Raw genomic sequence first — 23458 nt, 5'->3', positions numbered from 1 at the left:
CCTTGTCTTGGGTCCCCCACTGCTGAACCCCCATCCCAGCACCTGTAGCTTTAAATAATGGTGATGAATCATGGAGAAGTTTCTGAAACATACCCCACCATCTGCTTGCTGGAGCTGTTCATAGTGCTGTCATCGAACTGCAGTGTGGTCTCTGGCTGCCCTAATTGAGAAACAGGCCAGAAAGCAATGGCAGATTAATGGAGTTGGGAGGGAAGTGGTTGCTTTTTGACAGAGGGGTCTGTGAAAACCATTTGTGAGCTGGGCTGAGATTAGAACTGGAAAGACTCTCAGGGTCTTGAATCTGAGATTTGTTCCAAAAGGCACCTTGAAAGGCCCTTAGGGCTATAGATATATGTTCCTGCTGCCAGGCAGGGGTACCTGATCCATTTCAGAAAAGATGAGAAGCTTTCTTGACTATATTCAGCAAAGGATCAGGTTTTTTCAGTAGACAGCCTAGCATTAGACAATCCTCACTGGTTGGAAAGCTGCCTCCCATTTTGATTTGGGGAAAAAGTGGCTGAACAGTGCTGTCTCCATGATAAACAAAGGGTGTGAGACTAGGCACTCCTTATTTTATTTACCTACTTCAACCTAGCTGATGCATTCCTGTAGCAGGGGCAGACCCTCTCAGGTGATTTCTTCCTTCCTTCACTTTTTGCAAACCACGTGGTTCTTGACCCTCTTGAGATATTGCCTCTTTCCAGGCCTCCAGGTCAGCAAGGCCATTCCACCAGAAGCAGCGGGCTCTCTGGGCAGGCTTGGTTTCATTTAGGCTCCCCTCCTGCCACTTATTGCATGAGCTAAAAGCTGCCTGATCAGGCTGCATTTGAGTGGGAAGAATAGTCCCTAATTCAGCTCTCTGTTTTTTCCACTGCAGCCTAGAAACCATAGAACTCTGAATCAGGTGGAAGGAAGGGAAGATGGGAAAAGTGCTGGAAAGCAGAATCCCATAGGGGCCCAAATGGTCCCTGAGAGAATAATCTTATCCCGAAGCAAGGGCCAAGTAGCACATAACTGAGCCCCAGGACTGGCCAGCCCAGATGAAAAATAGGCTGATGAAACCTACATGATAACTTTCTACATTTGGTGCTGTGACCCAACTCATCTCCCCATCCCTGCAGAGAAACCTGGGACCATGAGGAGCAGCCTGACCCTGGTGGGGACCCTCTGGGCCTTCCTGTCCCTTGTTACTGCTGTGGCCAGTTCTACCAGTTACTTCCTGCCTTACTGGCTCTTTGGATCCCAGCTGGGAAAGCCAGTGTCATTCAGCACATTCCGGAGGTGCAACTACCCTGTGAGGGGAGAGGGGCAGAGTCTGATCATGGTGGAAGAGTGTGGGCGCTATGCCAGCTTCAGTGCCATCCCAAGCCTGGCCTGGCAGATGTGCACGGTGGTGACGGGTGCCGGCTGTGCTCTGCTGCTCCTGGTGGCACTGGCTGCTGTCCTGGGCTGCTGCATGGAGGAGCTCATCTCCAGAATGATGGGACGTTGCATGGGAGCCGCACAGTTCGTGGGAGGTAAGACTGTGTTGCTGGGATTGGGTAGGTTGGGGAGCCTTGCAGGGGTGGGGGGAGTGGGAGTGTTGCCTTATGGGGAAATCCACTGTCGGCTTCTCCTCTTTGTCCAGCTCTATGGCTGTGAATGGGGGCTCCTTTGAAACATCTAGTCTAGGACTCCCCAAAGTACATTCCACATGGTTTCAGTCACAGCAAGATTGGCTAGTCGGCAGACTTGATATCTGTTCTTTAGCCTCCATGTTCATCACCTTCTTTTGCCTGCAGGGTGCCCATTTATTATTCAGGTCTGCTTTCCAGGGACAGCAACTTATACTCTAGTATTATTGCTCCAAAATCATCTTGATCTCTAAGAACCCTGATCTCTGGTAGTTATCTCAGAGGATAGTGAGCTGATAAACACAAATACACAGGTGCTAATTACTAACAAGAGTTTAATGTACAATCTTCACCAAAGAAATAGATCTCTAATGGTGAAATCCTGGGTACCAAACAGACTGTAGATAATGATTATTTGGCCTACATCTAAGGCTAACCCTGTCTGGTAGCCATTAATAGTCTATCCAGATTTCTTATAGCGCTGACTTACCGATTTATCTTTTCCCTCATTAAGGCTCCCTCTAAATTTAGTGCAGGAGATCTGGGGTGCTGGCAGTGTGTGGATTGGCTAGGAAAGAGCAAAATGCAAAAATGGCAGACTGTAGGAAGGCAATGGGAAAGTTTAATTTGAACTGTATGAGAAGAACAAGCAAATATGTTAGCAATTTTTTACACCTGGATGAGGCACTGGGAAAAAGTGCCAGTAGAACCTATTGCTGAAGTTTGTTGTTGCTCATGAAGTTTTAGGATCATTATTCACTGTCACTGTCATCTCCATTAGCAGCACAGTGTGGGCGACTGGAGCCAGGAAACTTAGATCCCACTCTGGCTCTTTCACTAAATTGCCCCATCGCTGTAAGCAAATGACAGTGACCTCCCTCGTGTTCCCTTTCCTTCTTTTCTTGAATTTATTCATTGGCAAGATAACCCAGATTCTAATTTTCTTTCTTCTCTCCAATGACTGCATTCAGGTGGCCTGAGGTGAGATGGTAGTGATGAGCTAAAACAGTGCTGCTCAACAGGGGCTGATTTTTCATGTATACCCCCTGCCCCCGCTGGGGAACATTTGGTAATGTCTTTGAGACATTTTTGGTTATCACAAGTTGGGGAAGGTGCTACTGACATCCAGTGGGTAAAGGTGAGGGATGCTGTTTACTATTCCACAGTGCCTAAGAACAAGACAGCTGCCCACTCCCCAAAATGAAGAAGTATCTGGCCCCAAATGTCAATAGTGCCAAGGTTGAGAAACCCTGAGCTAAGGTATCATAGTTTCCTGGCCTTCTTATGAAAAGCACCAGATTCTCTTTGTTGTATCAGTTAAGGTGATGTTTTCTGTTTTCCTCTTTCCTCAGGCTCATTGTAAACATTTTAAATTTGAATAAACTTTCTAGCCTCCTTTATCTCTGAATTTTTCTACTCTTTAGCTGTTAATGATTGTTGGACCACACTGGAAAGTCGTTGGATTAATTTCTTTCTTCCCCTTGAAAACTGTAGTACAGAACCAGTTACTAAGATTGGTCTAAGCCAATAACTCTGTCCCCCTTTGGGGACTCCACAGATATCAGAAATGAACCCTAAGTGGGCTCATCTTTCATCTGTATTCTTGGGCATCCTATAGCTACCTCAGCACTTCTTTGGGCATCTTATTTCAGGAAGTGACACTTGCCTGGCAAGAGAAAGGGTGCTCCTTGCAATTCATATTTATCGCCCCAGAGCCCAGCTCAGTGCCTGGCACAGAGCAGATAGAAACTGTAACTGTAGAAAGAATGAATGTATGGCTAAAGCAATGTGTAGTGTATTTTGGGATAAGTTGATCATGTGAGAGCTGGGTTAATTCACATCTTTTCCTTTTTTTTTTTTTTTGCCCAGGTTTCCATTCAAGGGTTATTAGCACCCTGAGTTCTGACCTGAGTGACAACTTAGCCTCACTTGCTTTTCTAAGAGTTTCCAACAGAGAGTGAGGAGGGGCTAACTGGTAGGAATCAGAAGGCCACTAGCAACAGCCTCCATCAGACTCCAGGCATTAACAGTGGCTCCTCCTCCCACCTTGCTTCCTATCTTCGGTTTGACTGAGACTTTCACAAAACCTTTGTGGTTCTCCATATAATATGTTTTGGTTGATCTTGCCTGCTTGGTCCAGAAACTCAGAGGAAATTGTTGCAGGGAGATGTGGATAGGTAATGGAGATGTAGACACTCGTGAACTGAGTGGGGAAGAACTTTGGCTGAGTGGCAGGTGTCATACAGAGGCGGTGGAAACATCAGTATCATTTCCATCTCATATGATTCTGCCCTTCTATGTTTCCCATTGACCCCTGCTTCTAGGAACATGGTCACAGTGTTTACACTTGATCTTTCAAGTTCAAGAATAAAATGCCATTTGACAGTTGCCATGGAAAGAGTCAAGATCCAAGGTGTGCTCCAAGGTTTATCCCTGGGCAAGGGAATGATATTGAACAGATTGCTAAATTTACACCGTTTCCCCATCTGTAACACGAGCCAACTAAGAATCATTCCCACATCCTTTTTAGAAACTGGGGCCTGTCAAGGTTATATCAGATGTTAAGGAATGGCGAAGGCTGCTTAAATGTATCATATTTTCTAGGAGCCCCTTGGCACACGACCATTATCCAAGGCTCTTCTAAGATCTGTGGGTCTGACCCCTTAGGGATGGTCTCTGCTAGCAGCAGGAAGCCAAGCCTGAACAGCGTTTTGAGCCCCATGAATAAAAGACATAAGAGAAAGAGCTGTGGGGGTTAAGTTTAAGCTTGTTCAGCTGAAGGAAATTGATTTTGTTGCTCCAGGCCTGGCTGCTTCTCGGCAGCTAGTGCATTAACCAAAATACATCAGGGGGAGGAGCCAATTTGTTTCAGGTCCGGTTTATCTCTGCCAGACCCCAAACCGCTGAAGAGATGGAGTATCCATTAAGAACTACTCCCTCCCCCTGCCTGACTTTTGTTCCCCAGTTTGGCAGCTGCCCACAGAGATGAGCGGTGGGAAGTGGGAGAGACAGGAAGAAATAAAGAGCTGCTGGCCTGAGTCATACTCAGCAAGGTGACCTGATGGGGCCCTTGGGTCCCATTTGCTCCACCTGCAGCTGATCCAGCTGGACAAATGTAGGGTCCAGAGAGCCTTCCACTGGGACCTTCGTGCCCTGCTCCAACCAGTGAAGGAAACATCTGGCCAGGAGATTATTCCAACCCTGGGGATGTTGAGGTTTCCAACCAGCCGGCCCCCAGTCCCTGAGAACAAGGTCATTGTTTACAGCCCCCTGTGTACACATATGTAAGATGCTTGTGACTTACCCTCTACCTTCAGGGAGAGCTCACCAAAGAAGAAATAGGTGACAAGTAAATATAAGGGACTCTTGGCAGGAAAATGTGTAAGATCTTGGATCGGGTTACTTGAGGGAAGCCAAGAATCTTTCCAGAGCAGGGATTGTATCAGAATCACCTGGAGTGCTTAAAAAAAATGTGGACTCCCCGCCTCTTCAGTCCTCTTTCCCACACTGATATACACAGCAACAGGTGGGAGTCTGCGTGGTTTGAAAAATCTCCCCCAGTGACTGATGTGTATGCTGTGTTCCCTTCCCCCAGCCCAAGCGAGAATCACCACCCTGGGCTTTTTTGGAGGGGCTGGGGGCGGGTTAAAAAGATAGAATTCCACATACCCAGACAGGCACAAATGTTTTTCTCCATGGACTGTCCTAATGCTGTGTGCTTCAAGCTGAAGGAAAATTGCCATCGGAGACAGATTGCTGAGAACCTGATTCAAGGAAAGGGTGCTGTTTTCCAAAAACCATTATCTTCCCTGGAAACCATGCGTTTCCTAGAAAGTCTTCCAAAGTTTCGCCAGGCATCATTTAATTATGCTTACCATGCATAACAAGGATAATAAAAGTGGCTTTCTGTTTGGGAAGTGGTATTTTAAAAAGTTAACCTACTAGCAAAGACTCCTGTAGCAAATTTGGTGCAGAGCAGAGAATATGGTCCAGGGCTTCTGACTCTCAGCCCTGGGTTGTGCGCACTGGTGTACCAATTTTTTTTTCTCCCTTGGGAGAAGAAATGCTGCCATGGTGTTTTTCGGAGTGGCCCATGAAGCACTGGTATAAGAATGTCCTGAGGTGCTTGTTAATGCAGATTCCTTAGTGCCTTTCTAAATCTGCTCAATCAGAATGGACGCCTGGCACTCTGCATTTTACACAGCCTCTAAGGCTGATTTAGTTTTGAAAGGATAGTGTGACATATTTCAGATATATGCACCACGTGGCTTAAGAAATAGAATATCACCAATGTAATTGAGGTCTCCTTCATACCCTACTCATATTTCCTGGTCCCCACAGCAAAAGTAACACCTGTCTTGAATTTGTTAATTCTCTTTCCCCAGCGTGGTTCCAGTACATATTAACGTTTAAGAACTTCTGCTCAGTTTTGTTCAGACTGTTTCTTTTTTTCCTGGAGCTCCCTTTTCTTCCATCTCTGCCTGTAAATGTCTGTCTTTCTCTCAAAGGCCAGGTCAAATGCAGCCTCTCTGGGAAGCCTCCTCTGATCTACTTTAGAAATCTCTAGCAGGAGTGAAGTGCCTCATAACTCTGAGAGAGAATATTCATCAAATGAATGAGAGAGGGGTGTGGGGGAGTTCCCTGGGAAGGCAAAGCTGAGATACAGCTGGAGGGCAGACATACATTTTCCACTATGATTGTGTTAGAGTTGTTGCAAGAGCAATACATTGAGCCAATTAATAACAAATTAACCCACACTAGGCTTCTGCTCAGGGCAGTGAATTGGAACTACCGAATGACCGTATTTGGACAGACATTTGGGAATGGGGCACGAAGTGTAACACAATGTCTGCCCACTCAACAGTTGTACTGAGGGGGTGGGCACAGGGGGTTGATAACACCCAGTTGAGGAGGCTTTCTTTACCCCAAGACAAAGATCAGGCATCTACTTATTTGAGAATGCACAGCTGGGAGGGGGTCACACAGCTGTTGAGGTATGGGGAAGTAGTAATGCTGGCAGCAGCGGGACGACTGAGGGCAGCTAGGATCTGGTTGCAGGGAGGGTTCTGAGGTCCGTCCAAGAGTGTGTGCCCAAGGCTTGTATTGGTGTTGAGGTTGCCGCAAGGGCTGAAGCCAAGTGAAATGTCCGCCTCCAGGCCTCTGCTTGGGCAGAGCAATGAATCAAATCTATAGCAACCATGTTTGGGGAGGACACTTGGTACACTCTGCGACAGGGGCTTCTTGTGGAAGGAGCAGCTGAGGAAGGGAAACAAGACGGCAGCCCAGCGGTCACCTGCACATGTGCAATGAGAGGTAAGGATGGTAACGCAATCTGAAGGGCTTTCCCTTTCTAGAGGCAGGTGAGAATAGGAAAGTACCCAGCTGAGCAGATGCAGTTGCGACAGCCTTTTCCAAGGGGGGTTGTGGTTGGAGGGGCAGTTAAGCTCGGAGTTAGCAATGGCATGTAGAGGTATGGGAGCCAGGGCTACAGCTCATACCTGGCAGGGCTGGGATTTAACTAGTTTTCTCTGCCATCAGAACTCCTGCTTTTACTATTTTTAGTGGTGTTTTTAAGTGTTGGTGCCAGGACCAGATGCATTAGCATCAATAGGGTGCTTTTGAAATGCATATTGCTGGGCCAGAGTTACTGAACCAAACACCTGTGTGCGAGGCTCAGGAACCTACATTTTAAATAAATCCCCAGTCTTCCAGTAGGTGGCAGGGCCTGGCACTGGAAAATGACTTCTGTGTTACTATTTGAAGTACATCTTCACAATCTGAAATTGATGAGAACTGTTGGGAAAAATATAATTAAGGCTAAATTATCCCATGACTTCATTAAAAAAATATGTCTCCCAGGACATCTTTATCCATCTGTGATCAAATATAATAGAATCCTCTGTCAGTTACAAGTTCAATGTCTCCATGAAGCATATTTACAACCTTCTGTGTGCGCCAGTCTAAAAGGCAAGAGGGAGGATGGGGGATAGGAGGGGTGGTAGGGCAGGTTGGGCAGAGGGTGAAGCTACATGCACTGGGGCAGAACACATGCCTGGCAGAGAGTCCTGGTCTCTGGCCTGGTGCCTGTGAAAAAATTGCAAGATAACAGCTTCAACCAGGTGGCTTTTAAATCAAGCCCTGTCCAGCTTTTGGCTTTTCAGCTGTTTGTAATGAGGACAAAAAGGTGAGAAAAAAATTAGCATAGAGAAGACAGATGGAAACTGAGAGGAGCCAGAGGGAGAGGTTGCTGTTTAATAATAATAATAAATCTTTGGGGAGCACTTTCTATGTGCCAGGCATTTATGAGTGTTACTTCTTGAAACAGCCTTGTAAGATAGAGTGCTATTATTCCCACTTTAAAAATAAGGTAACTGAGGCACAGAGAAATTAAGTAACTTGCCTAAGGTCACACAGCCTCTAGGTGACAGAGCTGGAATTTGAACTTAGGTCTAAACTAACTACAGAACTAATCTCTATTTTGTTTTCCAGCTTCATTGAAATATAATTGACATATAACATTGTGTAAGTGTAAGGTGTCCACCATGATGATTTGATACACTATTTATTATGAAATCATGACCACAATAAGATTAGATAACACGTTCATCACCTCACATTATTTTGTGGTGAGAACATTTAAGATCTAGCCTCTTAGTAGCTTTCAGGCATATAATACAGTATCATTCATTTAAGCCATCACATGCTGTCTCTCTAGATCTAACGCCTACAAGGCTCCTAATGCCTGCTAGAGATATCGTTGCCAAAAGATGGTCATTTCTGGACACCTGTCTCTAGAAGGACAGAACTTCTAAGGATCTCTCTGATTAGTGAGGAAAAATGTTGCCCACAATTGGTTATGTGACCTTGGGTAAATTGCTTTCCCTCTCTGGGTCTCAAAATCCACACCTTTAATGTGGAGGGATTGGAAGTAACAGGTAATCTTCAAAGGCCTTCCTTCTCCAAAATGCTATGGCTGTATCAGGTGTTAAGGATGATCCCCCATCCCTACCATGGCGATCCCTTCAGAAGGCTTCCCCCTTGGGTAGCAGGGGTGAAGGAAGCCGTCTCTTAGGTAGGCAGAGCATACTCTGAAACAGGTGCATTTACTAAGCACTTATGACATGCCAGGTACCAAGCATATATATAGCTGAGGCTAAATATGGCCCCTCCCTTCAAGGAACGCCCTTTCTTATGAGAAGCAGAGAACAAACAGTTGTGAAAGATACATATCACAGGATGTTTTAATCACAGGAGCAAGCACAGTGTGCTACTGGGACAGAGGAAAGGAATATGTAACTTAACCTGGGGTGGGGGGCTGGGGGTTGGCAGTGGGGATCGTGAAGAAAGGTTTCCCGGAGGAGGTAATCCCTGACGTGAGCTGCTCGGTAAGGTAAGGTCTAAGTCATGGAAGGGCCGAAGAAGATGGAAGTTTCCCCTGCCACATCAAGAAAGGCACTTGGCCAGCATAACTTCCTGCTTGAGAAGTCAGAGTTCATGCCAGTCCCAGGGATCTGAATGTGGAGGTTGGAAAACAGAACTGCTGTTCTTTTTAGAAACTTGTGTTCTTTTCTTCCTAGTCTGTGTGGGAAAGCTCACTTCTAATGAACTCTTCTCTCTGAAGGTAGGCACTGAAAGCAGGAAAAGGCTGAGGTTTCATTTCCAATTTGTCCTTAACCCATTGCCATACTCTGGGCTCACTTACTCTGGCTCACACCTTCTCATATCATAGAATTTCAGTTTATCTGTGGTTAAAAAAGATAGCGTCGTTCAATTGCCACTGGATAAATTCCAGAGCCTAGAAAAGTCTTTGAGTGACAAGTTTCATTTCCTTTAAGATTATGAGACAGATAAGAATGTCTTCTAATTTTAAGCATTCCACTGAACGGAAAGTCTAACCTTAATTGGTCATTCTTTTAGTTTCTAAACCCTCTTGCTGTCAGAAAGTTCTCTCTGTTTTCCTATTTAAACCTTTCTTGCTATTTCTTTAGATCCTTTTATATATATTTTTTTTCTGGCCTCTTTGAGTATTGAGAATAGCTGGTTGCCATGCTGCAGACAAGCTGAGAGAATTACTTTGAAATCTTCTTCCAAAAGTATTCATCTGAAGGCAAAGTGGGCTTATTTGAAGGCGAAGCGGGCTTATTGGCTTCTCCGCGTGCATGCGGGATCTTCCTCAGTGAGGAAAGAGGCAAAGGGGAGAGCAGTGGTCCCCGCAGCAGCCTGCCTCTCACCCACGCATCGCATCGTCAGTCAAACGCGGGCTTCGCGGAGGCACTGTTTTACGTGTCAGCTTCTGCAGCCACACTTGGGGCACGTGACCTTCCCATGCCCTTCAGTGCAGCACTCAAATCTAGTGTTCCTGTAGTTAGGCTCTCTGGGTTGTAAGTAGCAGAGACTCACTCGAGTTCTCCCAACAAAAAGGGGGCTTTTTGTAACATAGGAAAAGTGGAGCTAGAAAGCCACTGGCAAGGCTCTTTGATGAGCAGTATGGAGTTTTCCCCCATGCTATATCTGCTTCATGCCACTGAATTCTCTCCCTCTACCAATCAGTTTGCTCAGCTTACCCAGAATTGATGTCTATTCATAACTTTGGATTGAAGTTGGCTTCAGCTTGACAGAGATTTGATTCTGCCTCCTGGTGTTTTTTTTTTTTTCTCCCTAACTTCTGCTCCATCTGCTAACTAGCTCAGCATCTCTATGTATCTTGATTAAAAGTTCCAGAAACAAGGATCTGGCCCAGCTCATCTCTTCAGAGCAGGATATGATGTCACCTATTACTGGCCAGCCAATGAATTGGCTTTTGTATTGCTTTTGTGTCAGACGCCAATGCTTACTCCAGTCAAAGGCACAGGGGTGTCATAGGTTATAAAATGTAACCCTAGGCAGTAAGCAAGAGCTGTAGATGAGGCAGTTGTCCTTAAACGGCAGTGTCAGCAAGCCGACCCAGATTTGTATCTCTGGTCAGAAGAGTAAGGTTATCACTAAGATCACAAAGAGCTTCCCTGACATAAACAAAATGGAGAAGGCAATGGGCGCAGTGGAAGGTATTGGAGGCCAAAGAAAGTAGGAATGCTTAGTGTGCAGCTGGAATGATTTCTCAGAAGAAGGAAGTGTTTCTGGAAGAGGGAGTATGGTGCCCCGCTTGCCAGGAGAAACCTACATAACGTGTATGTTTTCCACAGAGCTCAGTCTGGCAGCTGACCTCAAGTTACAGAAATCATGACCTACCATCAACGAGTAGGGATTGACTTGGCTCTTAGAAAAGGCTGACTTGTAGGAAAGAATAGCGGTCTCTACCTTGTTATTTGTAAATCAGACCAAGATAGAAAAGGAGTCTGAGTGGAGAGGCCAACTCAGCTAAGTCATTGCCAAAAGCATTTTGGCTGTGAAAAGTTCATTGGCCTGTCTCAATTCCCAGTAATGCCCTTTTTTTATGATTTGTCCCCTCTACTATCTACTGCAGCTCACCACCTATGGCACAGAAAAGAAATCCTTTTGAGTTGGTGGTGTCAGAGACATTGAGGGTAAAAGGGGAAAGGTAAACTCTGAGTTGAGGAGGCAGAATTTAAGCTGAGCTAATCCAGAGGGAATGTTGGGGTGACAGAAGACCTATCATATTTTTTTTTCTACCTGTGTGTATGCTTTTTTTTTTTTCCAGGACTGCTGATAAGCTCAGGCTGTGCATTATACCCTTTAGGATGGAATAGCCCGGAGATAATGCAAACATGTGGGAATGTCTCCAATCAATTTCAGTTAGGTAAGGTGGCCTGTGCAGGGTGGAAGTGATGGTTCATTGGGAATCTGTTTTTCAAAGCGCTTTACCTCTTGGAGGAACCTCTGCTTCCTGGTGGTACCTGCTCGAGTTTCTCACTATGTTAGTTTGTGGGAAGTGGTGGCTTGGTCAGACTCAGGGGGTCTTGCTAATTTACAAGGGTTGAAAATAAATTCTGCTTCTTTAACTATGCCTCTCCACAGCCTTTATGCACTTTTACCCAGAGCCCTGTGATGGTTTGGGGCAGCCCTATCTATGCAGGGATTTCAAATTCTTGGAGACCACTTATCTGCCATCCCCTGAATGAATCCTAGTCCCTGTTGGTATTTCCTTCTAGGCACCATTTCCCAAATACAGATCAACAGTATCTCTTCTCACTTTCCACTGAGGACATAACAATAAGTAATTTGTTTTACATCAAGCATTAGGAACCTAGCTTAAATATTGGGGAATTGTTACTGGCAGTTTTACATTATTGCTGGCATGTTAATAACAAAAGGTGTTAGATATTAAAATGGGTGACCGAAGTAGCTCTGGACTCTTCTATGGTTGCCAACTCTCACTGAGAATGGCTTAAGTTCACTATTGTGAATTAGAATAAATTAGACTCTAATTGGAAGATTTCCTGACCTACCATGATGGAAGAGAGTAGGAGGGGAAATGTCTAGGTTTCCTTGAGTATTCTCAATTGTAAGAGAGGATTTTAGAACAATGAGGCCAGCCATTCCCTATTGCTTATGCTCCAATACTTCCCTTTTCTCTCTGTTGCTTCAGATTGTTTTCTTGAGTCTCACCTGACCCATTTTTGGAGGAAGGAGTTGTTTACTGTGCAAATATAACATGAGGAAAGGGCTATATAGAATATGTGACAAATGTAGACCCTGAATGTCCAGTGTTCCTGGCTCAGTGCAGGACCGACTAGTAAGTATAATAATTCTGTCATAGGTGAAGGAATGAATAAATACGTGGGGGCAGGTGCTGAAGAAAAAGGAAGCAAGCCACTGGTGCTGCTAGCCAGGGTAGAGAAAGCTGAAGATTTAGCACATTTCTCCTACTTAGTTGTTAGACTTACCATTCTACTTAAAAAAACAGCTTTATTGATATATAATTCACATACCATAAATTTGCTCTTTTAAATGTACAATTAGTGGTTTTTAGTATATTTACAAGAATGTGCAATTGTCACCACTATCCAACTCCAGAATATTTTCATAACCCCCTAAAGAAACCCCTTACCCACTAGCAGCCACTCCTCATTCTTCCCTGTGCTCAACTACCACCCCCTCATCCCCCATCAAAAATGTTGAGTATCTTTTCATTTACTTATTGTCCATCTCTATATCCTTTTTGGAGAAATGTCTATTTAAATCGCTTTTGCCTATTTTCAACTGGGTTATTTGCCCATTTTTTGTTGAGTTGTAAGGGTGCTTTATGCATTCGGGACACTAGACCCGTTTCAGATATATAATTTGGAAGTATTTTTTTTCTCATTCTGTGGGTTGTATTTTCACTTTTTTGATGACATCCCTTGAAATACAAAATTGATTAATTTTTATGAAATCCCCTTTAATCTATTTTTTCTCTTGTTGCTTTTGTGCTTTTGGTGTCATAGTGAAGAATACAGTATTGCCAATTCCAAGGTCCTGAAGACTATTTTAGCTATTCTGATCTCTTGCGTTTTCATGTGAATTTTAGGTTCAGCTTGTCCATTTCTGCAAAATAGTCAGCTGGGATTTTAACAGAGATTGTGTTGAATCTATAGATCAGTTTGGAGAATATTGCCACTTTAGTGATATTAAGTTTTCCAGTCCATGAACACAAGATGATGTTCCAGTGAGTTAGGTTATCTTTAATTTCTTTTGATAGTATTGTGTAGTTTTCAGTATAGAAGTCCTGCAACTTTTTGGTGAAATATATTTCTAAGTATTTTATTGTTTTGATGATATTGTAAATTGAATTTTTTTCTTAATTTTATTTTTGGATTACTCATTATTAGTGTATATAAACACAAGTAATTTTTCTGTATTGACCTTGAATACTGCAGTCGTGCCAAACTCCCTTATTAATTCTAATGATGTTTTAGTGGATTACTTAGGATTTATACTATATATAAGATCATGTCATCTGAGAAGAGACATAGTTTTAAGCATTCCTTTCTAATCTTTTCCTGTATAATTGCTCTGGCTGGAATCTCCAGAACAATGTTGAGTACAACTGGTGACAGTAAACATCCTTGTCTTCCCCTGATCTTAGGGGTAAAGCATCCAGGTTTTTACCATGAAGTATTTTTTTAATTCTTATTTTTTATTGAGGTGTGGTCGATTTACAATATTAGTTTCAGTTGTACAGCAAAGCAATTATTCACCATTTAGTATTGATGTTGGCTAGGTTTCTTTTAATAGATAGCTTTTATTAAGTTGAGAAAGTTCCCGTCTATATCCCTAGTGTAAGTGTATTCATCATGAAAAGGTGCTGAGTTTTTGTCAAATGCTTTGTCTTTACCTACTGAGACGATCATATGTACTTTATTGATTAATTTTCATATGTTAAAGAAACTTTGCCTTTCTGGGATAAATCATAGTTGGGCATGGTGGGTAATGTATTTTATATGTTGCTGGATTTGGTTTGTTAGTATTTTGCTGAGGATTTTTTCATCTATATTTATTAGGAATATTGGTCTGTAGATTTCTTCTGACATGTTGATTGAATTTTAGTATGTGGGTAAAAATGGCCTCATAGAATGAGTTAGTTCTTTGATTAATATAAAATGCAAAAGAGAAAAATTGAAGATGTGATTTGCATGTAGTCATTTGACAGTTTTCTGCACCAGTCGCCACCTCCAAGGACCTAGTTCCCAAATGGGCAATTTATGTGTGGCTGCCTCTGTCCCAAGTTGATGGCCTTCAATCATGTTTACCACAGCAGTATTATTTTTCTCTCTCTTCTTTTACTCATTTTTTGTTCTTTGTGTCTCCTTTGTATTCTCTTCCTTTATTTACCCTTCTCTCCTGCACCATATGACTGCCTAAGGGCTCTAGCTCCCCTTTCCTCAGTGCACTGGGCACTGTTGTTCTGTGGATCTTTACGGATGAAGGGATTGCTGAATCCTACTTGAGTCTTGCCCTCTTAGTTCCTTTTTTGAATCACCATTGCATTCTTCCAACTGCCTAAGTGTCTCTCATCCCTTGGAGGCACACATTTCCTGCCCATATTCGCCAATTACATACCTCTATATTACCACCTTTCTGGTTAATGCTGAAAAGAGACAACCCATGCCACTCCTAACCCTTCTCTAGTCAGCTGCCCAAACATACATGATAATACCAACTCTATTAACAGTCGTTCCCTTGCAATAGAGAGGTGCCAGGAGCAGCAGTAAAACATGTAGTAGAATTGAAAAAGAAATATTTTATGATTTGATGGGAATGCCAGTGCTAGAAGTACAGCCTTTCTCTTTAGACTTTTCTTTAATACTCTGGAGATTCTGGCAGTGTAGAATCATCCTCAGTACACCTTAGATATTGTGTGGATGGATGAATGAAGTAGGAGAGAAGTACCTTGGGTATCCAGTGGATAGGCTTTTGTTCCTTCTTCCTTGAAAGGCAGCATGGTATACTGAAAGATCATAGGCTTTGGAGCCAAAGATCTCAGTTGGTATCCAGGCTCTGCCACCTATGTAGCTGTATGGGGTAAAGTCACTTGATATCTGTGTTTCAGTTTCCTTCTCTATTAAATGGGGGATGATAACAATACCTATCCCAGTGTTGTTGTTACAGTGAAATAATAAAAGGTATGTTAAATTACTTAGCACAGTGTTTGACTTAAAACAGACAGTGATCTTCCTTAAAAGATAGCAGAGTAGAGTGTGCTGGGGGTAGACTGTCAAATGATGGCATCACTTTGATTTGACTGTAGGCTCTGTACTATGTGCTCTGTATTTTGGGAAGGGAGAGTCACAGAGCCAAGATAGACATGGATGCTACTTGAGAAACAAAGATTCTTACCCTGATTGGCTTGAGAGAGATGAAGGGGGTAAGGAGGACAATAGAAGCAGGCATTGCCAATAAACGAAAGTGATTCTCAGAGTAACTAAATAGGTTTCTCACTCTGACACTCTGGATGGCTTCCTGTAGCCTCCAGTATGAAGGGGTCACACTCATGTCTTCAACTCCTCTTTCCCTAGGTTTCCCATTCAAGTTATCCTAAACCATCCACAGTTATGGTTTTCAGTCCTAACCTGAATTATCAAAGATATAACTTGTATTAAGGCAGCAATCTTGATATCCGTGTTGAATTAAAGATAGCCACAATTGCTTTGATACTCTACCCATAGGGAGGCCGAGTCTATCTCTACCCTCTATCCCCCTAGTCTGGGCTGGCCTACCTACAACTGCTTTAACCAATATAGTATGGCAAAATCAAGTTCGTTCTAGGCCTAGCCTCTAAAGAACATGTAGTTTCCATGTTGGTTTCTTAGGGCTCTGAGCCATCATATAAAAGAATCTGACTACTCTGCTGAAGAGACCGCATGGAAAGTCCTGGAGATACTTGGAGACAGAGAGAGGCTCAGCTGAGTCCAAACTTCAGCTATTTCTGCCAAGACACCAGACGTGTGAGTGAAGCAGTCTTGGACTCTCCATACTAGCCATCTGAATACCACTGAATGACCCTAGTTGACAATTGCAGTAGAAGAATTGCTCAGCTGAGCCCAGACCAAATTGTGAGTGACAGAGCTATGAGATATAATAAAATAGTGGTTGTTATAAGCTACTATGTTCTGGGAGTGGTTTGTTATACAATAATGGATAACGAGGAAAATGCCAAGTCAGATCCATATAAATTTAAGACTATTCTTTTTAATCAAAAGTAATTTATGTATGTGACAAAACAAAACAGTACATAAAGATTTAAAATGCAAAGTTAGTCTTTTTCCTGACCCTAATACCATTCCCCATGGAAACCATTACATTCCTTTTATATCTCTCTAGAATTTTTAATAAATATAAAAATTTGTGTTTCTAGGCATATCTTTATTTTGTCCAACGAAGACCATATTACATATCTAAGTGTCCAGCCAGCTAGCTGCACTGCTCTGCACTTCACATTTCTCACTTGCCAGTATCTCTTGGAGAGCTATCAACATTTATAGGCCTGCCTCCTACATTTTAGACACACCATATTTTTTTCTGTTGTAGGAATAGCATAAACCCAACAAGGGCAGGGATTTTTGTCTCTGTGATTAAATAACTTGCCTAAGGTCATTCGGCTGGTAGAGTGGCAGAGCTAGAATTCGAATTCTAGAAGTTTGGTCTAGGTAGCAACATCCAACAGAAGTTTCTGCAGTAATGGAAATATTCTGTCTTGCTGTGTGATGTGTTAGCCACAGCCATGGGTTGTTGTTGAAGAGTTGAAAAATTAGGTTTGTTAGACTGAATTTTTAATTTTATTTTATGATTTTAAATTTTATTTATTTTTAAATTATATATATATTTTAATTGAAGTATAGTCGGTTTACAATGCTGTGTCAATTTCTGTTGTACAGTATAATGCTTCAGTCATACATATATTTGTTTTCATATTTTCACCATAAGTTATAAATATTTAATTTTACTAATTTATCTAATTGTATTAATGTAATTTATTTTATTTTATTAATTTAAATGTAATAGCCACAATGTAACAAGTGGCCGCCATTTTGGACAGCAGGGCTTGAGAGTCTGTGCTTTTAGCTGCTACACTCCTCCAGAGAAAAGAGCCTACTAAGGAGACTCAGGAGTAGCCAGAGAGACATAAAGAAAATCAAGAATGTGGTGTCCTAAAAGCCAAGAGAAGAGAGTATGTCCGAGAAAAGGGCACAGTCAGTCGTGTTTAATACTGCTGCAAATTGCTAGATGAGGATAGAGAAGTGACCGCTGGAGTCAGCCAGACAAAGGTGACCTAGAAGAGCAGTTTTGGAGTTACAGATATTGGAGGTATTGTGATATGAGGAAAGTGAAAGCAGCATGTGTAGACAATTCTTTCAAAAAGCTTTGCTATAAAGGAGAGCAGAGAAACTGTGCAGTAGCTTGAGGCAAATGTGGAATGAAGACAGGCTTTTACTAAGATGGCCAGATGGTTGAATGATGATGGTATTGATCCCTTCATGGAGAGAGATTGATGCAGAATAGCAAGGTCCTTCAGAAAGTGAAGGTGCAATGAGGAGGACTTGACAAAGTGAACTGAAGGTAAATGAGAAATTTCAGTTGATTTCAACTGATTTCCTAGTACACATATTTCAACTTTGCTGTGATTTTCAAAATAACATTAGATCTACAAAACTATGAGGGTGTTCCTTTATACCTAATGGCCTATAAACATTGGATATACAAACAAGCCCCACTGAGAATTTAGAGAAGCTAAATACTTCTAATGGGACATAGCTGTTTTCAAGCAAGCTTATAAAACCATTGTGTTATCAGTAGCACTTAATTCTAAGGTAAGGTCTGTATGTACCATCTATCAATGGATCATGCTTGCAACATATTCTCATGAATATGATCTAATCTTATCCTCAAAAGTGTATTCATAGCAAATGGTAGTATGCCCATTTTATAATGAGGAAACCCTGAGGTATGGAGAGGTACAGTGATTGTGTAAGGTCACATGGCAAGTTAAAGGCAGAACTGTGAGTAGACCCCATCTTCTAATTCATTGTCCTGTGTGTACTACAATGACTTTTTTCCTCTCTATTGGTGAGGGTGTATCTTCAATTATTTGAGAATTTTTTCCCTTAAGAAAAGAAAATATATGTATATTACACACAGACACAATGGAATATTATTCGGCCATAGAAAACAAGGAAATCTTGCCATTTGCAACAACGTGGATGGACCTGGAGGGCATTATGCTAAGTGAACTAAGTCAGCGAAAGACAAATACTATGTGATCTGAAAAAAAAAACAACCAAACAACACCACCAACAACAAACAAACTCATAGATAAAGAAAACAGATTGGTAGTTGCCAGACGCAGGGAGTGGGGGCTGGGCAAAATGAGTAAAGGGGGTCAAAAGTATAAACTTCTAGTTATAAATAAATCCTGGGAATGTAATGTACAGCATGATGACTATAGTTAATACTCTATTGTGTATTTGAAAGTTGTTAAGAGAGTAGATCCTAAAAGTTCTCATCATAAGAAAACAGTGTTTAACTATGTAGTGATGGATGTTAACTAGACTTGCTATGGTGATCATTTCACAATATACACATATAGTGATTCATTATGTTGTACACTTAAAACTAATATGTTATATGTCAATTATATCTCAATAAAAATAAGAAAATGACAATCAAATATTTTAAACAGAGAAACAAGACATTAATCATGAGCTTGAACTGAAACCTACAATGGGAGGGACTTAGGAGATCAATCAATGGGCACATTTATAGTTACTGAGACCCAGTAAGCACACTTGACTTACTCAAGCCTCCGCAACTAGGTGGTTGGGACTAGCATATTGACTCCTCATGTGCACTATAGATGATGCTCAATGGCAGTCCAATATCTGTTTGTTGAATGAATCACCTATTTAGTGAGGATGGTAAAGTCAGACAAAAGCTCCCAGCAACAGCCCTGTCAAGTGCAAACTTTCTCACGCTTTAATTGGATTAAGTAAATGAAAGATTTAAGCTGAGAAAGGTGTTTTGATGGTTGTTAGTTGGACTCCAGCCATCAAATGAAGATTTCATGGACTTGATCCCACACAAATGAATCCTCAGTTCAACATTAAATTGGTGCATTTAACTCCATGTCCTCGTTATCCTTATCCAAGCCTCTAATTGGCTTCAATAACAGGAGGAGCCAGGGAAGAATCTGTGGGAGGATTGCCTAGTGGTAAGAGTGGGTTTTTTCATAGCTATATCCTTAGTTCTGTGACCTTGGGCAAGTTTTTCAGCATTTGGGAGCTTATTGCTACCTCATATGGTTGTTGTGAGGATTAAACAATATTATACACACAAAACACCTCGTACAGTGTTTGGTATGTAGTAAACAGTCAATAGTTTTTGTCTGATGTCATTGTCATCATTATAATGACACCAGTTGTCAAAATGAAAAGATTCCCAGTGCTTTAGTTTTCAGAAAAAGCACCTATTACAGCAAGGAGCCACTGTGTACAGCATGATGGATAAAAACACAGGTTAACAGTAGAAAGATCTGGGTTCAAATGTGAGCCCTGCCACTTACTAGTTGTGCATCTTTGGGCACTTTATTCAACTTCTCTGTGGCTCCATTAATGAGGATTGATAAAAATATTTTCCCCCCTAAGGTTATTGAGAAGATTAAGTGAAGTTAAACATACATACAAAGCATTCAGCACAATAGTTTGCATTAAATGTAACTTGCTATTAGCAGGCAATCGGCTCAGTTCTCAAGAGCCTCTTTGGAGAGGATGCCCCAGGCTTGGCTTCTGGGAGGGAGGGACGGAGGGACCCATTCAACTTGACAAAGGCCTGCAACAGAGGCTACCTGAAGGCCTTGTGTGTGCTCCCTGTGTTTCCTCTCTCAGAGGCCCGTTTCCTTTTTTCTCCCATCATTTCCTGTCATTCTTGCCAGTTCAAAGCCTTTTATGGTGACTTGGGGTTTGGCCTTTATGGGTTCAGTTTACAGGCATTTCCTGTTACCTTTCCTGTTGGTTTCCTTCTTTTTGGACAGTGTTTTCCTGTGCTCAGCAGAGCACAATGAGGCACTTTAATACATCATCCTGTCCACAGAGGGGCAGCAGAGGTGTGGTAGAAACAGCCCTCGCCTGGGTATCTGAATGGCTAGGTTTTCATTTTCCTAAGCTTGCTTGGGCATGTCACTTTCCCACTCTGAGCCTTGGTTTCCCTGTTTTTACATAGACAGCATTCAACTAGTCTGATGAACAACCAGAGACCCCAGATCCCTACCTAGGTCCCTGTCGTGCCCTGTCTACCTTTGTGGTGAGGCCCTTGATCTAATTTCATGTTTATTTGGCTCTTAAAGACCAGAAGGATGGTGAAGAAATAAACCAATCTACTTAAGGTAGCCCTCCTAGAGGAGAGGAGGCTTTTAGTATCACTCACCCATGGGGGTGGGGGCAAGGGTTTGGCTGTGGGGTTTGCCAAAAGCAACTCATTCACTGGGCAGCATTAGTTAGAATGCCCTGAGCAGTCACTCCTTCTGGAAAACTTATGGTTCAGGTATTGCTTAATGTTTTTCAGTTGCCCTTCTTGCCCACAGAGAGGAGTCCATCCAAGGGGAGAAGCTAGGCTAAGCTGGAGGTGGCAGGAGGGGATCAGTGGGTGAGGGAGCAGCTTAATTCAGCCATATATCTCTGGTGCCTGGCACACTCTTGGCACTCTCTAAACACTGCACTGAGTGGAATGAACAAATTGTAATTTGGCTCTGTTGCCAACTTATTGTGTGACCATGGCAAAGTCATTTCAGATCTTTATTTGTTGTGTTTTTTAAATTGAACTATATTTGACATATAGCATTGTATAAATATAAGCTGTACAACATGTTAGTTTGACACATTTATATATTGTAATACCATTGCCACTGAAGTGCTCATTAGGACCTATATCACATTACATAATTATAATTTCTTTTTAGTGGTTGGAATAATCAAGTTTTAGTCTCTTAGCAAGTTTGTACATTAGATATCTAGGGTTTATTTATTACTTGTTCTAATTTTGCAGCCTTAAACATCATCTGTCCTATTCTGTCACCTCCCAGCCCCTAGTAACCACCATTTTACTCTGTTATTTTTTCTTAAATGAGTTTGGCTTTTTTAGATTCCATGGCTTTTTTAGATTCCACATATAGATTTCAGTTCTTTAGACTTATTTCCCCATGACTAAAGTGAGGATGATCTTACCTGCCTTCAGAGATTAGATAGGCCATGAAATGACAGTCACTACGTGAAAGCAGTGCTCTGTACATCAGACCACCACGTGATGGCAGTAAAGTCAAGTGGATTCATTCCGTTCTATGCTGCTTTCCTGGTCCTGCCTCTGATCCTTAGGTCAAAGAATATAATTCATGCTTCATTTCCTTGCTACTGTTTCCTTCAGCTGACTCCTTCTATAAACCTCAGTATCAGCTTTCTATGTCCCCCTCACCTTTAGTGTTTGTTTTTCCCTGTGGAGTCTGGAATGATACTGTATCCTAAACCTTTGTTTTAAAATCAGAAAGCATTTTTAAATGGGGGTGTTGATACTGTAGCATCCATTTCACAGGGTTCTTGTGAGATTAAAATGAAGTGATATACCTAAAACATTTAGTACAGGGCCTGCACTCAATAAATGTTAACAATAACTGCTATTATTATTATAGGTTAGGCTGACCCACAAGATTGTTTTGTTTTTGTTTTTAAATGTTTATTTTTTGGGGGGAGGTAGTTAGGTTTACTTATTTATTTTTGGAGGAAGTACTGGGAATTGAACCAGGGACCTTGTGTATGCTAAGCCTGCACTCTACCATTTGAACTATACCCTCCCCCTGTTTTTGTTTTTGAATAAAGTGAAATAGATTTCAAATGTAGGAACCAGAAGGAAAACCAGGAACAACCCCTGCACATCCTAGGTTCAATTCTCTGGCAACGTTAGAGTTAGGGGGTGAGAAAATATGTCTGTGTGTTGCGCCATATGACTTTTCCAAACCATCTTCACCAAGCCCCATCATGGTGAATTGGGAGAAATTGCATGTGAATGTATCTTTCAAGTGAAAACCCCTAGCAATGTATCGAGCATACTGTAGGTTCTCAATAAATGTTGATTCCTTTCTACTTTTCATCTCAAAGCGACCAGTTTGGGCTAATGATATGGTATGGTTCTAGTGGTTCCTCACTACACTGTGTGTTGGAATCATCTGGGCCTTCTCCCCAGACATGATTCTGTAGATCTGGAGCAGGGGCTAGGAATCTGTATTGGAAGGCTCTCCCCAGACATTCTTGGAAAGTGGTGGACTAGTTGAAAAGTGTTTCACTGTGAGAACAAGGAGCTGAGAAGTATCGATCATTCTCGGTGCCGTGCTAAGTGCTCTGTATGTGTCATCTCATTTGACCTTCACAGCTGCTTTGAGAGGTAGGTAGTGTCATTACCATCATACCTATCCGGGAGCTGAAGCTCAGAAAGATTAAATGACTTGCCTAGAGGTTCTGTTTGTAAATGATAGGGCATGGTTTTAAACGTAGTTCCCAGTGACCCTCATTCTGGCCCCTTCTCCCTGTACCACGTGACTTCCCAAGCACACAGGTGCCTGGTCCAGTCTCTATCTATTAAGTGCAGAACTTGGTCAGACACTTCATCTGGCTGCCCATTTGTTTCCTCTATAACAATATTCCTCCTTATGGCTGGGACTTGATGGATGAATAAAACAAATGAAAGAGGATTAAATGAGATAATGGATGGAAAAATTGCATTGTAAATTGTAAAGTGCTATACACATGTTGTATTATCTGTGACATTGGTTATTGCTCAGGGACCTTGGGCCCCAGGAAAATCTCTGTGGTCTATATCTGTTAACCAAAGGAACATGGATGGAAATAGCTGATGCTCAAAGCTGACATTGCTGGTATGGGGTGAAGTCAATGGCTGGAATGAGGGTGCACGTGCTCCTGAGTCGTGAGGTAGGTCAGCTTGCCAAGTCGGGCCTTTTCTCACCTTTAAGTATTTGAAGATTATGTCAAAAATAGATAAGATAGACATTACTATATATAAAATAGATGAACAAGGGCCTATTGTATGGCACAGGGAACTATATTCAATTTCTTGTAATCTGAAAAAAATATATATGTATGTATACATATAACTGAATTGCTTTGTTTTACATCTGAAACTAACATTGTAAATTGACTACACTTCAAAAAAAGTAAGAATTAAAAAAAGAAAAAATAGATAAGTCACTCAATAAGCATATTCATTACACTTACTGTATACAAGATGTTGAATAGAGCATTGTACATAATTCATAGAATTTGAGAATATAGTCTTCAAGGAACTTGTAGTTTATTTGAGAACACATTTTATATATAATATATATATTAAACAATGGACATCTAACAAATACA

The 23458-nt window shown here is 41.9% G+C and overlaps 1 protein-coding gene across 3 annotated transcripts in view; it reads left to right on the top strand.

Annotated features, from left to right (window-relative positions):
• Positions 1 to 23458, top strand: part of LHFPL1 (LHFPL tetraspan subfamily member 1) — a 165462-nt gene that overhangs the window by 6810 nt on the left and 135194 nt on the right. For 2 of the 3 annotated variants that reach the window (XR_006719251.2, XM_010967781.3), the window contains exons 2-3: positions 1122 to 1517; positions 11272 to 11370. Coding sequence is in view for 2 of the 3 variants with exons in the window: in XM_010967781.3 (XP_010966083.1) it covers positions 1136 to 1517; positions 11272 to 11370 (481 nt within the window). In the remaining variant the exon portion in view is untranslated. Of the gene's footprint in view, positions 1 to 1108; positions 1518 to 11271; positions 11371 to 23458 lie in introns of those variants that run through there. The other variant, XM_045504899.2, reaches the window with a different exon arrangement.

This window comes from Camelus bactrianus, chromosome X (assembly GCF_048773025.1).
Source record: "Camelus bactrianus isolate YW-2024 breed Bactrian camel chromosome X, ASM4877302v1, whole genome shotgun sequence".
Classification (NCBI taxonomy): Eukaryota; Metazoa; Chordata; class Mammalia; order Artiodactyla; family Camelidae; genus Camelus; species Camelus bactrianus.
This window is presented reverse-complemented; position numbering and strand designations above follow the sequence as displayed.